Source organism: Euprymna scolopes, chromosome 9 (assembly GCF_053919585.1).
Source record: "Euprymna scolopes isolate OS-2025 chromosome 9, ASM5391958v1, whole genome shotgun sequence".
Taxonomy (NCBI): Eukaryota; Metazoa; Mollusca; class Cephalopoda; order Sepiida; family Sepiolidae; genus Euprymna; species Euprymna scolopes.
Window position 1 is genome coordinate 83,747,426 of NC_136490.1, and position 15,636 is coordinate 83,763,061.

General features: G+C 32.9%; 1 protein-coding gene across 2 annotated transcripts in view; it reads left to right on the forward strand.

Annotated features, from left to right (window-relative positions):
• LOC145284737 (protein furry-like) overlaps positions 1 to 15,636 on the forward strand; it is an 881,988-nt gene that overhangs the window by 414,650 nt on the left and 451,702 nt on the right. For both annotated transcript variants that reach the window (XM_080133679.1, XM_080133680.1), the window contains exon 21: positions 1,656 to 1,927. In XM_080133679.1, the coding sequence (XP_079989805.1) occupies positions 1,656 to 1,927 (272 nt within the window). The remainder of the gene's footprint in view (positions 1 to 1,655; positions 1,928 to 15,636) is intronic.

Below are 15,636 nucleotides of genomic sequence, written 5' to 3' on the forward strand. Positions count from 1 at the left end.
GTTATTCCTATAGATTAAATAAAGGGTTCTGTTCAAAATTATATATAGATTCCTGAGTTCAACAGAAAGATTCCTGAGTTCAATGGAAAGATTCCTGAGTTCAATGGAAAGATTCCTGAGTTCAATGGAAAGATTCCTGAGTTCAATGGAAAGATTCCTGAGTTCAATGGAAAGATTCCTGAGTTTAACAAAATACATCTGAAGATGGTCAGAGGTTATAATCGAAATAGTACGAATACATTGAGCAAAGTTTTTGTAAGGGCTACTCCTGATGATGTTATTTGAAGACCTCCAAACTGAACTACATCCTGGCAAAATTGAAATTTGTTTTTGTTAAGGACAATTCTATTTTTTTGCACAAAGTGATAGGTAGTCAACTGTGTGGTAGATAGCATCCTTTATACTGTTTTTAAAAAGTAACGTATCATAAACGACTTTCCCTTTGCAATATTTACCTGAGTTGAAACTTATCACAAAGTTTGGAAAATCACGGACATACAAGTGTGAAATCTTTCACAGTCTAAATGACTTATTTTGTGGGAATTATTATTCATTATCAGAGATGTATTTTGCCTGGGATCCTGATTTGGGGAGAATGAGATAATATATGCCTCTATTTCTATTATTTGACTTTTGCTCGTGATTGTATACATGCCGTTATTTTTTTTTTTTTTTTATTAAATATGATGTGAGTGATAAAAGATTATTTGTTGATAATGTGTCTTTGCTTTGCATCTTCTTAAAATGTGCTTCGGCTTCCTACAAGTGCTGTATGTTTGACCCCATGCTGGACATTTTAACTGTTAGTAGCTTGTTCCTAAGGTGCCATGATGATTTAGGAGTTTGATTTAGTAGAATTCTTATTAAAGTTAGAGGAGGTGTTGATACAAACATTGCTTTTATTGGTTTGTAGAAAACTTTAGAGGTGTATGAGGTAGTTCTGTATTGTCTCAGTCTAACATATAAGCAAAAGGTGATAAATGATGGGATTTAACCTCTGAGTGGTCAATGGTTCTATCTGTAGCTTGTCTGGGTCAGTGGTAGGTGGGTGGGCATTCTGGACAAACTCATCAGCAGAATTGTATAGTTGAATGCTGGCCTGAAATGTTAGCATATCTGTCATTTTGGTAAATGCTTCTCAATCAATTCTGAATATTCTGAATTGTTGAGGGATTGTTTCAACATGGAGCTGGAGTAGTTTGGTTGCTAGTGTCATAGTACAAGTTGCCAGAACAGAAACCTTAGATTGCTTAAGAATTGACAGAGCTTCTTCGATTGATATGACTTTTAGCTCTTTTAACATGACCCAATTATTTGTACATTCTTCTTATCAGCTTTTCACTTGCAAATTTGACAACATGGGTTTAAAATCCCTGCAATGGTAATGCTCACAACCCTCAGGATCCATACATAGCACTATATACAATTTGGTAGTCAGTACTCATTTGTAGAACCAATTTTGTTGTAAATTGTAAAGAACATTAAAACACTGGTTTATTTTAAGGCTAGAATGTTGAAATCTATTTTCTTGGTTTTTACATATTAAATATTGGAACATCTTATGCTGATAGGTCAATTTGATTCTAGACATATGATCATAAATATGAACTAAAAGCAGATGTTAAGTTCTTTCCCTTTGTTTTTTCTACATGTAGGTTGTTATTCTTACTGCTCGTCATATTGATGTTCAGTGGGTACTTGACAGAGCAGCCATGGTATGGTCCACACCAACCAACAAAGACCCTCCAGGAATTCATCAGTACATCCGGGCCAATGTCCCCATTGGTCAGATTGATCCATGGATCCATTATCTTGTTGACCTTGTGTCATCTTTCCAACTAAAGCAACATTGTACACAAGCTTTGGCTCAAGCCTGGAATACTATCTTCATTCGATTACAAGCTTTGTTTATTTTTATTGATCCAAGGTTTGTCCTCTTAGTTGTTTGACTAAATTTTATTCTACAATAAAAACCGTCGGGTTGCTTATGCGAATGTCTGCATCTCTATATATGTATGAAAATATATCTTAATTCTCTTCATACATGAGTGAATCTGTATGAATATCGATTTTTGAAAGTTGTACATTAATATATGTGTGGGTGTGGGAGGTTTCACTGCCAAAGTTTCACCATAATTTGTCAATTCAAAATTTAAACAATGAAAGAAATGCATTTATTTGAAATATTCAACTATTAAGATGTAAGTATTTTTTCAGTTGAGGTGCAATAATTTGCTATTTTACTAAATAATCTAAAAAAAATTGTCATCAATCAAGAATATGACACATTTACACATGCAGAACACTATACATAGTTATACACATTTCTGTAAAGTTTTGATGCTTAAAATATACAACCTACATATACAAAATTCAAGAATATGACACATTTACACATACAGAACAAAATACATAGTTACACACATTTCTGTAAAGTTTTGATGGTTAAAATATGCAACCTACATATACAAAATTCAAGAATATGACACATTTACACATACAGAAGAAAATACATAGTTATACACATTTCTGTAAAGTTTTGATGGTTAAAATATACAACCTACATATACAAAATTCAAGAATATGACACATTTACACATACAGAACAAAATACATAGTTATACACATTTCTGTAAAGTTTTGATGGTTAAAATATACAACGTACATATAAAAAATTCAAGAATATGACACATTTACACATACAGAACAAAATACATAGTTATACACATTTCGGTAAAGTTTTGATGGTTAAAATATACAACCTACATATACAAAATTCAAGAATATGACACATTTACACATGCAAAACAAAATACATAGTTATACACATTTCGGTAAAGTTTTGATGCTTAAAATATGCAACGTACATATACAAAATTCAAGAATATGACACATTTACACATGCAGAACAAAATACATAGTTATACACATTTCTGTAAAGTTTTGATGGTTAAAATATACAACCTACATATACAAAATTCAAGAATATGACAAATTTACACATGTAGAACAAAATACATAGTTATACACATTTCTGTAAAGTTTTGATGCTTTAAATATACAACGTACATATACAAAATTCAAGAATATGACACATTTACACATACAGAACAAAATACATAGTTATACACATTTCTGTAAAGTTTTGATGGTTAAAATATACAACGTACATATGCAAAATTCAAGAATATGACACATTTATACATACAGAAGAAAATACATAGTTATACACATTTCTGTAAAGTTTTGATGCTTTAAATATACAACGTACATATACAAAATTCAAGAATATGACACATTTACACATACAGAACAAAATACATAGTTATACACATTTCTGTAAAGTTTTGATGCTTTAAATATACAACGTACATATACAAAATTCAAGAATATGCACATTTACACATACAGAACAAAATACATAGTTATACACATTTCTGTAAAGTTTTGATGCTTTAAATATACAACGTATATATACAAAATTCAAGAATATGACACATTTACACATACAGAACAAAATACATAGTTATAAACATTTCTGTAAAGTTTTGATGGTTACAATATACAACGTACATATACAAAATTAAAGAATATGACACATTTACACATACAGAACAAAATACATAGTTATACACATTTCTGTAAAGTTTTGATGGTTAAAATATACAACGTACATATACAAAATTCAAGAATATGACACATTTACACATACAGAACAAAATACATAGTTATACACATTTCTGTAAAGTTTTGATGCTTTAAATATACAACGTACATATACAAAATTCAAGAATATGACACATTTACACATGCAGAACAAAATACATAGTTATACACATTTCTGTAAAGTTTTGATGGTTAAAATATACAACGTACATATACAAAATTCAATGATATGACACATTTACACATACAGAAAAAAATACATCGTTATACACATTTCTGTAAAGTTTTCGTGGTTAAAATATACAACGTACATATACAAAATTCAAGAATATGACACATTTACTTATACAGAACAAAATACATAGTTATACACATTTCTGTAAAGTTTTGATGGTTAAAATATACAACGTACATATACAAAATTCAAGAATATGACATATTTAAACATACAGAACAAAATACATAGTTATACACATTTCTGTAAAGTTTTGATGGTTAAAATATACAACGTACATATACAAAATTCAAGAATATGACACATTTACACATACAGAACAAAATACATAGTATTACACATTTCTGTAAAGTTTTGATGGTTAAAATATACAACGTACATATACAAAATTCAAGAATATGACACATTTACACATACAGAACAAAATACATAGTTATACACATTTCTGTAAAGTTTTGATGGTTAAAATATACAACCTACATATAAAAAATTCAAGAATATGACACACTTACACATACAGAACAAAATACATAGTTATACACATTTCTGTAAAGTTTTGATGGTTAAAATATACAACGTACATATACAAAATTCAAGAATATGACACATTTACACATACAGAACAAAATACATAGTTATACACATTTCTGTAAAGTTTTGATGGTTAAAATATACAACGTACATATGTAAAATTCAAGATTATGACACATTTACACATACAGAACAAAATACATAGTTATACACATTTCTGTAAAGTTTTGATGGTTAAAATATACAACGTACATATAAAAAATTCAAGAATATGACACATTTACACATGCAGAACAAAATACATAGTTATACACATTTCTGTAAAGTTTTGATGGTTAAAATATACAACGTACATATACAAAATTAAAGAATATGACACATTTACACATACAGAACAAAATGCATAGTTATACACATTTCTGTAAAGTTTTGATGGTTAAAATATACAACGTACATATACAAAATTCAAGAATATTACACATTTACACATACAGAACAAAATACATAGTTATACACATTTCTGTAAAGTTTTGATGGTTAAAATATACAACGTACATATACAAAATTCAAGAATATGACACATTTACACATACAGAAGAAAATACATAGTTATACACATTTCTGTAAAGTTTTGATGGTTAAAATATACAACGTACATATACAAAATTCAAGAATATGATACATTTACACATACAGAACAAAATACATAGTTACACACATTTCTGTAAAGTTTTGATGGTTAAAATATACAACGCACATATACAAATTTAAAGAATATGACACATTTACACATACAGAACAAAATACATAGTTATACACATTTCTGTAAAGTTTTGATGGTTTAAATATACAACGTACATATACAAAATTCAAGAATATGACACATTTACACATACAGAACAAAATACATAGTTATGCACATTTCTGTAAAGTTTTGATGCTTAAAATATACAACGTACATATACAAAATTCAAGAATATGACACATTTACACATACAGAACAAAATACATAGTTATACACATTTCTGTAAAGTTTTGATGGTTAAAATATACAACCTACATATGCAAAATTCAAGAATATTACACATTTACACATACAGAACAAAATACATAGTTATATAAATTTCTGTAAAGTTTTGATGCTTAAAATATACAACGTACATATACAAAATTAAAGAATATGACACATTTACACATACAGAACAAAATACATAGTTACACACATTTCTGTAAAGTTTTGATGGTTAAAATATACAACGTACATATACAAAATTCAAGAATATGACACATTTACACATACAGAACAAAATACATAGTTATACACATTTCTGTAAAGTTTTGATGCTTTAAATATACAACGTACATATACAAAATTCAAGAATATGCACATTTACACATACAGAACAAAATACATAGTTATACACATTTCTGTAAAGTTTTGATGCTTTAAATATACAACGTATATATACAAAATTCAAGAATATGACACATTTACACATACAGAACAAAATACATAGTTATAAACATTTCTGTAAAGTTTTGATGGTTACAATATACAACGTACATATACAAAATTAAAGAATATGACACATTTACACATACAGAACAAAATACATAGTTATACACATTTCTGTAAAGTTTTGATGGTTAAAATATACAACGTACATATACAAAATTCAAGAATATGACACATTTACACATACAGAACAAAATACATAGTTATACACATTTCTGTAAAGTTTTGATGCTTTAAATATACAACGTACATATACAAAATTCAAGAATATGACACATTTACACATGCAGAACAAAATACATAGTTATACACATTTCTGTAAAGTTTTGATGGTTAAAATATACAACGTACATATACAAAATTCAATGATATGACACATTTACACATACAGAAAAAAATACATCGTTATACACATTTCTGTAAAGTTTTCGTGGTTAAAATATACAACGTACATATACAAAATTCAAGAATATGACACATTTACTTATACAGAACAAAATACATAGTTATACACATTTCTGTAAAGTTTTGATGGTTAAAATATACAACGTACATATACAAAATTCAAGAATATGACATATTTAAACATACAGAACAAAATACATAGTTATACACATTTCTGTAAAGTTTTGATGGTTAAAATATACAACGTACATATACAAAATTCAAGAATATGACACATTTACACATACAGAACAAAATACATAGTATTACACATTTCTGTAAAGTTTTGATGGTTAAAATATACAACGTACATATACAAAATTCAAGAATATGACACATTTACACATACAGAACAAAATACATAGTTATACACATTTCTGTAAAGTTTTGATGGTTAAAATATACAACCTACATATAAAAAATTCAAGAATATGACACACTTACACATACAGAACAAAATACATAGTTATACACATTTCTGTAAAGTTTTGATGGTTAAAATATACAACGTACATATACAAAATTCAAGAATATGACACATTTACACATACAGAACAAAATACATAGTTATACACATTTCTGTAAAGTTTTGATGGTTAAAATATACAACGTACATATGTAAAATTCAAGATTATGACACATTTACACATACAGAACAAAATACATAGTTATACACATTTCTGTAAAGTTTTGATGGTTAAAATATACAACGTACATATAAAAAATTCAAGAATATGACACATTTACACATGCAGAACAAAATACATAGTTATACACATTTCTGTAAAGTTTTGATGGTTAAAATATACAACGTACATATACAAAATTAAAGAATATGACACATTTACACATACAGAACAAAATGCATAGTTATACACATTTCTGTAAAGTTTTGATGGTTAAAATATACAACGTACATATACAAAATTCAAGAATATTACACATTTACACATACAGAACAAAATACATAGTTATACACATTTCTGTAAAGTTTTGATGGTTAAAATATACAACGTACATATACAAAATTCAAGAATATGACACATTTACACATACAGAAGAAAATACATAGTTATACACATTTCTGTAAAGTTTTGATGGTTAAAATATACAACGTACATATACAAAATTCAAGAATATGATACATTTACACATACAGAACAAAATACATAGTTACACACATTTCTGTAAAGTTTTGATGGTTAAAATATACAACGCACATATACAAATTTAAAGAATATGACACATTTACACATACAGAACAAAATACATAGTTATACACATTTCTGTAAAGTTTTGATGGTTTAAATATACAACGTACATATACAAAATTCAAGAATATGACACATTTACACATACAGAACAAAATACATAGTTATGCACATTTCTGTAAAGTTTTGATGCTTAAAATATACAACGTACATATACAAAATTCAAGAATATGACACATTTACACATACAGAACAAAATACATAGTTATACACATTTCTGTAAAGTTTTGATGGTTAAAATATACAACCTACATATGCAAAATTCAAGAATATTACACATTTACACATACAGAACAAAATACATAGTTATATAAATTTCTGTAAAGTTTTGATGCTTAAAATATACAACGTACATATACAAAATTAAAGAATATGACACATTTACACATACAGAACAAAATACATAGTTACACACATTTCTGTAAAGTTTTGATGGTTAAAATATACAACGTACATATACAAAATTCAAGAATATGACACATTTACACATGCAGAACAAAATACATAGTTACACACATTTCTGAAAGTTTTGATGGTTAAAATATGCAACATACACATACAAAATTCAAGAATATGACACATTTACACATACAGAACAAAATACATAGTTACACACATTTCTGTAAAGTTTTGATGGTTAAAATATACAAAGTACATATACAAAATTCAAGAATATGACACATTTACACATACAGAACAAAATACATAGTATTACACATTTCTGTAAAGTTTTGATGGTTAAAATATACAACGTACATATACAAAATTCAAGAATATGACACATTTACACATACAGAACAAAATACATAGTTATACACATTTCTGTAAAGTTTTGATGGTTAAAATATGCAACCTACATATAAAAAATTCAAGAATATGACACACTTACACATACAGAACAAAATACATAGTTATACACATTTCTGTAAAGTTTTGATGGTTAAAATATACAACGTACATATACAAAATTCAAGAATATGACACATTTACACATACAGAACAAAATACATAGTTATACACATTTCTGTAAAGTTTTGATGGTTAAAATATACAACGTACATATGTAAAATTCAAGAATATGACACATTTACACATACAGAACAAAATACATAGTTATACACATTTCTGTAAAGTTTTGATGGTTAAAATATACAACGTACATATACAAAATTCAAGAATATGACACATTTACACATGCAGAACAAAATACATAGTTATACACATTTCTGTAAAGTTTTGATGGTTAAAATATACAACGTACATATACAAAATTCAAGAATATGACACATTTACACATGCAGAACAAAATACATAGTTATACACATTTCTGTAAAGTTTTGATGGTTAAAATATACAACCTACATATACAAAATTCAAGAATATGACACATTTATACATACAGAACAAAATACATAGTTATACACATTTCTGTAAAGTTTTGATGGTTAAAATATACAACGTACATATACAAAATTCAAGAATATGACACATTTACACATGCAGAACAAAATACATAGTTATACACATTTCTGTAAAGTTTTGATGGTTAAAATATACAACGTACATATACAAAATTAAAGAATATGACACATTTACACATACAGAACAAAATGCATAGTTATACACATTTCTGTAAAGTTTTGATGGTTAAAATATACAACCTACATATAAAAAATTCAAGAATATGACACATTTACACATACAGAACAAAATACATAGTTATACACATTTCTGTAAAGTTTTGATGGTTAAAATATACAACGTACATATACAAAATTCAAGAATATGACACATTTACACATACAGAACAAAATACATAGTTATACACATTTCTGTAAAGTTTTGATGGTTAAAATATACAACGTACATATACAAAATTCAAGAATATGATACATTTACACATACAGAACAAAATACATAGTTACACACATTTCTGTAAAGTTTTGATGGTTAAAATATACAACGCACATATACAAATTTAAAGAATATGACACATTTACACATACAGAACAAAATACATAGTTATACACATTTCTGTAAAGTTTTGATGGTTTAAATATACAACGTACATATACAAAATTCAAGAATATGACACATTTACACATACAGAACAAAATACATAGTTATGCACATTTCTGTAAAGTTTTGATGGTTAAAATATACAACGTACATATACAAAATTCAAGAATATGACACATTTACACATACAGAACAAAATACATAGTTATACACATTTCTGTAAAGTTTTGATGGTTAAAATATACAACCTACATATACAAAATTCAAGAATATTACACATTTACACATACAGAACAAAATACATAGTTATATACATTTCTGTAAAGTTTTGATGCTTAAAATATACAACGTACATATACAAAATTCAAGAATATTACACATTTACACATACAGAACAAAATACATAGTTATATACATTTCTGTAAAGTTTTGATGCTTAAAATATACAACGTACATATACAAAATTCAAGAATATGACACATTTACACATACAGAACAAAATACATAGTTACACACATTTCTGTAAAGTTTTGATGGTTAAAATATACAACGTACATATACAAAATTCAAGAATATGACACATTTACACATGCAGAACAAAATACACAGTTACACACATTTCTGTAAAGTTTTGATGGTTAAAATATGCAACATACACATACAAAATTCAAGAATATGACACATTTACACATACAGAACAAAATACATAGTTACACACATTTCTGTAAAGTTTTGATGGTTAAAATATACAAAGTACATATACAAAATTAAAGAATATGACACATTTACACATACAGAACAAAATACATAGTTATACACATTTCTGTAAAGTTTTGATGGTTAAAATATACAACGTACATATACAAAATTAAAGAATATGACACATTTACACATAGAGAGCAAAATGCATAGTTACACACATTTCTGTAAAGTTTTGATGGTTAAAATATACAACGTACATATACAAAATTCAAGAATATGACACATTTACACATACAGAACAAAATACATAGTTATACACATTTCTGTAAAGTTTTGATGCTTAAAATATACAACGTACATATACAAAATTCAAGAATAGGACACATTTACACATGCAGAACAAAATACATAGTTATACACATTTCTGTAAAGTTTTGATGGTTAAAATATACAACCTACATATACAAAATTCAAGAATAAACTCCTAATGTATGTCATTGTGGATATAAAAAATAATTAAAAAATATATTTATAGATAATAATAAACATTTTGAAAGTTGGGTTAAAAATCAGAATGAATTCTTAATGGACATCAGACTAAAAATTTATGTTTTAACCTTCATAAAAAAGTAATGATTTAAATTTGTATCAAATATAATCAGAATAATCAAAGAAAACTGATATTTAACCTCACATTTCAACAAATATGTGACTGTAACACAGACCTTCTGTCTGTGCAATACATTTCATTTAAAAAAAAATTTGAATAGCCATGTTGTGTCAAAATGTATTTTTTTAAACCATGTATATTGTGTATATTTTTTAAATATGGTCAACTGAAAGCAATTTCCCTCAGGTCAATTGTTGATTCAAATATAAATAAAATCACTGAAAATACAAAAAAGAAAAACAAAATAAAAGCGGAATCTTAGATTCTTCTTGAAAAGAGTTGGACGAAAAACATACAAATTCCATAATGGTGAAAATTCTAAAATATTTCGAATTTTGCACAAAATAACAAAGATTCTAATCATAGTTTTGTGGTTAGAAGCAAGAAAGAGAAGTCTTACCATGGGTACTCAGCGAGTGAGTACAGGCGAAGAAAAGGAAGAACAAACATGGCGGCCAGCATTTTTATTTTGTCCGTTCTCGCATAATCTCGTGTGTGCGTGAAGATGGAACCTATAAAACGATGTTCATTTCTGGGTGCTGAAAGATGATTCCTGATCAGCCAAGAGAGAAGAGACAGAGGACTGTAGCGATAATCTTTCTTGAACATTCCGTTTGTGTATTTGAGGTGAACCCCCCCCCCCCATTTTACGTCACGCTATTTCGGCGATGGCCAACGCAGGTTTAAGCAATATGATTAAGCCTTTTAATGGCGACGGTGATGTGGTGGCGTGGCTTAAAAAAGTGGACCTTGTAGCAAGGATTCAGAAGCTGGATGATGTGCCCGCAGTAATACCACTGTTTCTGGAAGGGGACGCACTGGCCCTCTATTTGGAGCTCAGCGAGCGGGAACAGGGTGATGCAGACGCCATCAAGGGTCGACTGATCGAAGCTTTCGCAGAGGGGCCTTTCGAGGCCTTTAATAAGTTGAAAGAGAAGAGGTGGACTGGTGAATCTGTGGATGTCTATGCGAATGAGATAAAGAGATTGGTTGAGTTGTCGGGCATAAGAGGACATACCACGAGTCACGTAGTCAAGATGACTTTTGTTACCGGGTTCCCGGAAGAAATATCGAAAAGGTTGCAGCAGGTACCGGGGGTGGAGACGCTGGATGTGAGTGAGCTGCTTAGAACTGCGAAAATTTTGGTGAGCACCCAGCCCACGGAGCCTGGAGGAACGACAGCAACGGTACAGCAGGATGTGGACAGGAATCTGCCAAACCCGGGGATCGCATGTTTCGAATGCGGGGGACCACACATGAGAAGAGACTGTAGGAAGTTCTTGCAACGGACAGTGTGTTACAAATGCAATCGAAGAGGCCATTTAGCGGTAAAATGCACAAGTTCGGGAAACTGGCAAGGGGAGGCCGACGCGCCAGCGGCCGCCCCGATTCGAGAATAGAGGCGCACCCGCAGCAGATGCCCAAACAGAAGGTTGCGGTGGAAGGACGGGAAATTATGGCCCTGATTGACACTGGCTGCACCACTACCATGGTGCACACTACCCTGGTCGGAAGATGGAAAGGGAAGGGTGAAGTAGTGGCATTCGATGGGTCGTGAGTGAAGTGTCGTGGGAAGAAACCGTCACTATTGATATTGCTGAACGTCGGATGAGGGTCCATGCAATTGTCACTGATCGCCTGGTGCCTGGTGTCCAAGCCATCATTGGAATGGATGTTATATGCCGCCTTGGAGGTGTTACCATCACATGTGACAACGTGAGGTTCGGACTAGCTGAGTGCGCGGTGACGAAGAACGCCCCCAGAGGGATCAACTAGGCCGGGGAGGAAAGAAAATTGTCGATCGAAGATCAGGACTTCCGAGCCGAATTCGACGGAGAGCGGTGGACGGTGGAGTGGGCATGGAAACATCAAGCGCCATCACTGACAAACAGGGTGGCGTGCTACACAAATTCGCTTAGAGGAGGGGCGAGAAAGGAGTTTGAGCAGGAAGTCGACCGATGGATTGAGGAAGGGATACTGATGCCTTGGACGGATGATGTGGAGTCGGGCATTTTGCCGTTGATGGCCGTTCTGCAAACAACTAAAGGGAAAGTAAGACCGGTCCTGGATTTCCGAGAGCTGAACGGCCATGTTAAGTGCCATACGGGAGGCAACACCGTAGATGTGTGCAGTGAGACCATTAGGGAATGGAGGCAGATGAATGGCGAATCTACGTTGGTAGATCTAAAATCTGCCTATTTGCAACTCCATGTTGCCAAGAAGCTCTGGAAATATCAGTTAGTCAAGTACAAAGGCAAAACCTACTGCCTTACACGAGTAGGGTTCGGGTTAAATTCGGCACCCAAGATTATGTCAACTATCCTCAGGAAGATTCTGGAGATAATGGGAAAGGGAGATGGGGTAGTGAGCTCATACATAGACGACATTCTGGTGAATGAAACTGTGGTAACTGCCAAGGAGGTGGTAGCTCATTTGAAGAAGTTCGGGTTGGTCGCCAAAGAGCCGGAAAAATTAGACGGAGGGGCTGCTTTGGGCCTAAAACTGAAACGAGGTGTGTCAGGCGGCCTAGAGTTTCGCAGGGGAAACGAAATCCCACAACTGAAGCAGGAGCTCAACAGACGTGAACTTTTTTCCATATGCAGAAAGTTGATCGGACATTACCCCATTGCTAGCTGGCTTAGACCAGCATGCAGCTACATAAAGAGACACGCCGAAGGATGAGGATGGAATGATAAAGTGGGAGAAAGAACGGTCGCCATGATGGAAGAACTCCTGAAAGAAGCAGAACGGCAAGACCCAGTCCGGGGAACCTGGAACATACCGCGAACATTGGATGGAGTCGTGTGGTGCGATGCGAGCAGCATTGCAACAGGGGTCGTTTTGGAAATTGGAGGAGTAGTTGCAGAAGATGCAGCCTGGTTGAGGAAAAAGAATGACGTCAGCCACATCAATGTGGCGGAATTAGACGCGACAATAAAAGCAGTCAATCTGGCCTTGAAATGGGGACTACGTGACATCTGCATCAAAACAGACTCTGCCACGGTGTTTGCTTGGCTAAAGTCTCTCATTTCAAGCGAAAAAAGGATAAAAACGAGAGGGGCTGCTGAGATGTTAGTGAAGCGCAGGCTTGGGGTGCTGGCTGAGCTGATGCAAGAGTTTTGTTTGAAGCTTCGCGTAGACATGGTGGCTTCTGAAAAGAACCGAGCAGATGCTCTCACGAGAGTAAAGAAGGGTTGGCTGTTGCCAAAGAAAGATGTTGTTGCTGCATCAGATCTAGATGATGTTGGCGTGCGAGAACTGCACAATTTGCACCATATGGGGGTAGAGAGGACTTGGTACTTAGTGAAAAAAGTCGACCCAAGGATCACCAAGGAGCAGGTGAGGCAAGTGGTCAGGACATGCGACAGATGTCAGTCGATTGATCCTGCTCCAAGCACGCATGAAGCTGGCCAATTGGAGGTGAGTGGGACCTGGGAGAGACTGGCATGCGATGTCACCCATTACAGGGGTTGACTTTACCTTACCATGATTGACTGTGGGCCCAGGCGATTTGCCCTATGGAAGAAGCTACGTGGAGGAACAGGCAATGAAATAGCGGCAATCTTTGATGAGGTGTTTTTGGAGCGAGGCCCCGTGGAAGAGTTGTTAACCGACAACGGGACTGCGTTCAAGTCAGTAGCAGTGACAGAAGTACTGAAGAAATGGAAGATCCAACAATTTTTCAGAGCTGCCTACAGACCTAGTGGCAACGGGATCGTAGAGAGAAACCACCGCACCATAAAGGCAGTTGCGGAAAGAGGAGGCACCTCACCTGAGCAAGCCGTCTTCTGGTATAACATGTCGCCTAAACTGGGACAAGTACCAGAGACGGTCCCACAACTGTCAATGTTTGCATATTCCTGGAGGCATCCCAGGGTGGAGCCGGCAAGCCGAGAAGTAGAGGCCACAGGGACAATTAAACTCGGGGACGAGGTATGGGTGAAGCCACCGGGGGCGCGCTGCACCACACAGTGGAGTAGGGGTCGCGTGACTGGGAGGAACACTAGTAACAACATTGTGGTGGGAGGAGTCCCGAGGCACATTCTCGACGTCAGACCAGTTGAGGGCGAAGCAGTGGAGGGGAGTGTGCAGCCACAGGAGGAGGACGAGACACCTCAGAGGCCAAGTAGAGAGAGGCGACAGCCACAGTGGATGAGAGACTATGAAATGTGATCTTGAGATCAGGGAGGCATGTGGTTAGAAGCAAGAAAGAGAAGTCTTACCGTGGGTGCTCAGCGAGTGAGTACAGGCGAAGAAAAGGAAGAACAAACATGGCGGCCAGCATTTTTATTTTGTCCGTTCTCGCATAATCTCGTGTGTGCATGAAGATGGAACCTATAAAACGATGTTCATTTCTGGGTGCTGAGAGATGATTCCTGATCAGCCAAGAGAGAAGAGACAGAGGACTGTAACGATAATCTTTCTTGAACATTCCGTTTGTGTATTTGAGGTGAACCCCCCCCCCATTTTACGTCAAGTTTTATATTATATCAAAATAAAAGTAAAATCTACGAGTGATTCTTCTTACAACGAGTTGGGCAACAAAAGACATGTGAATACCATACAGTGAACATTTTTAAAT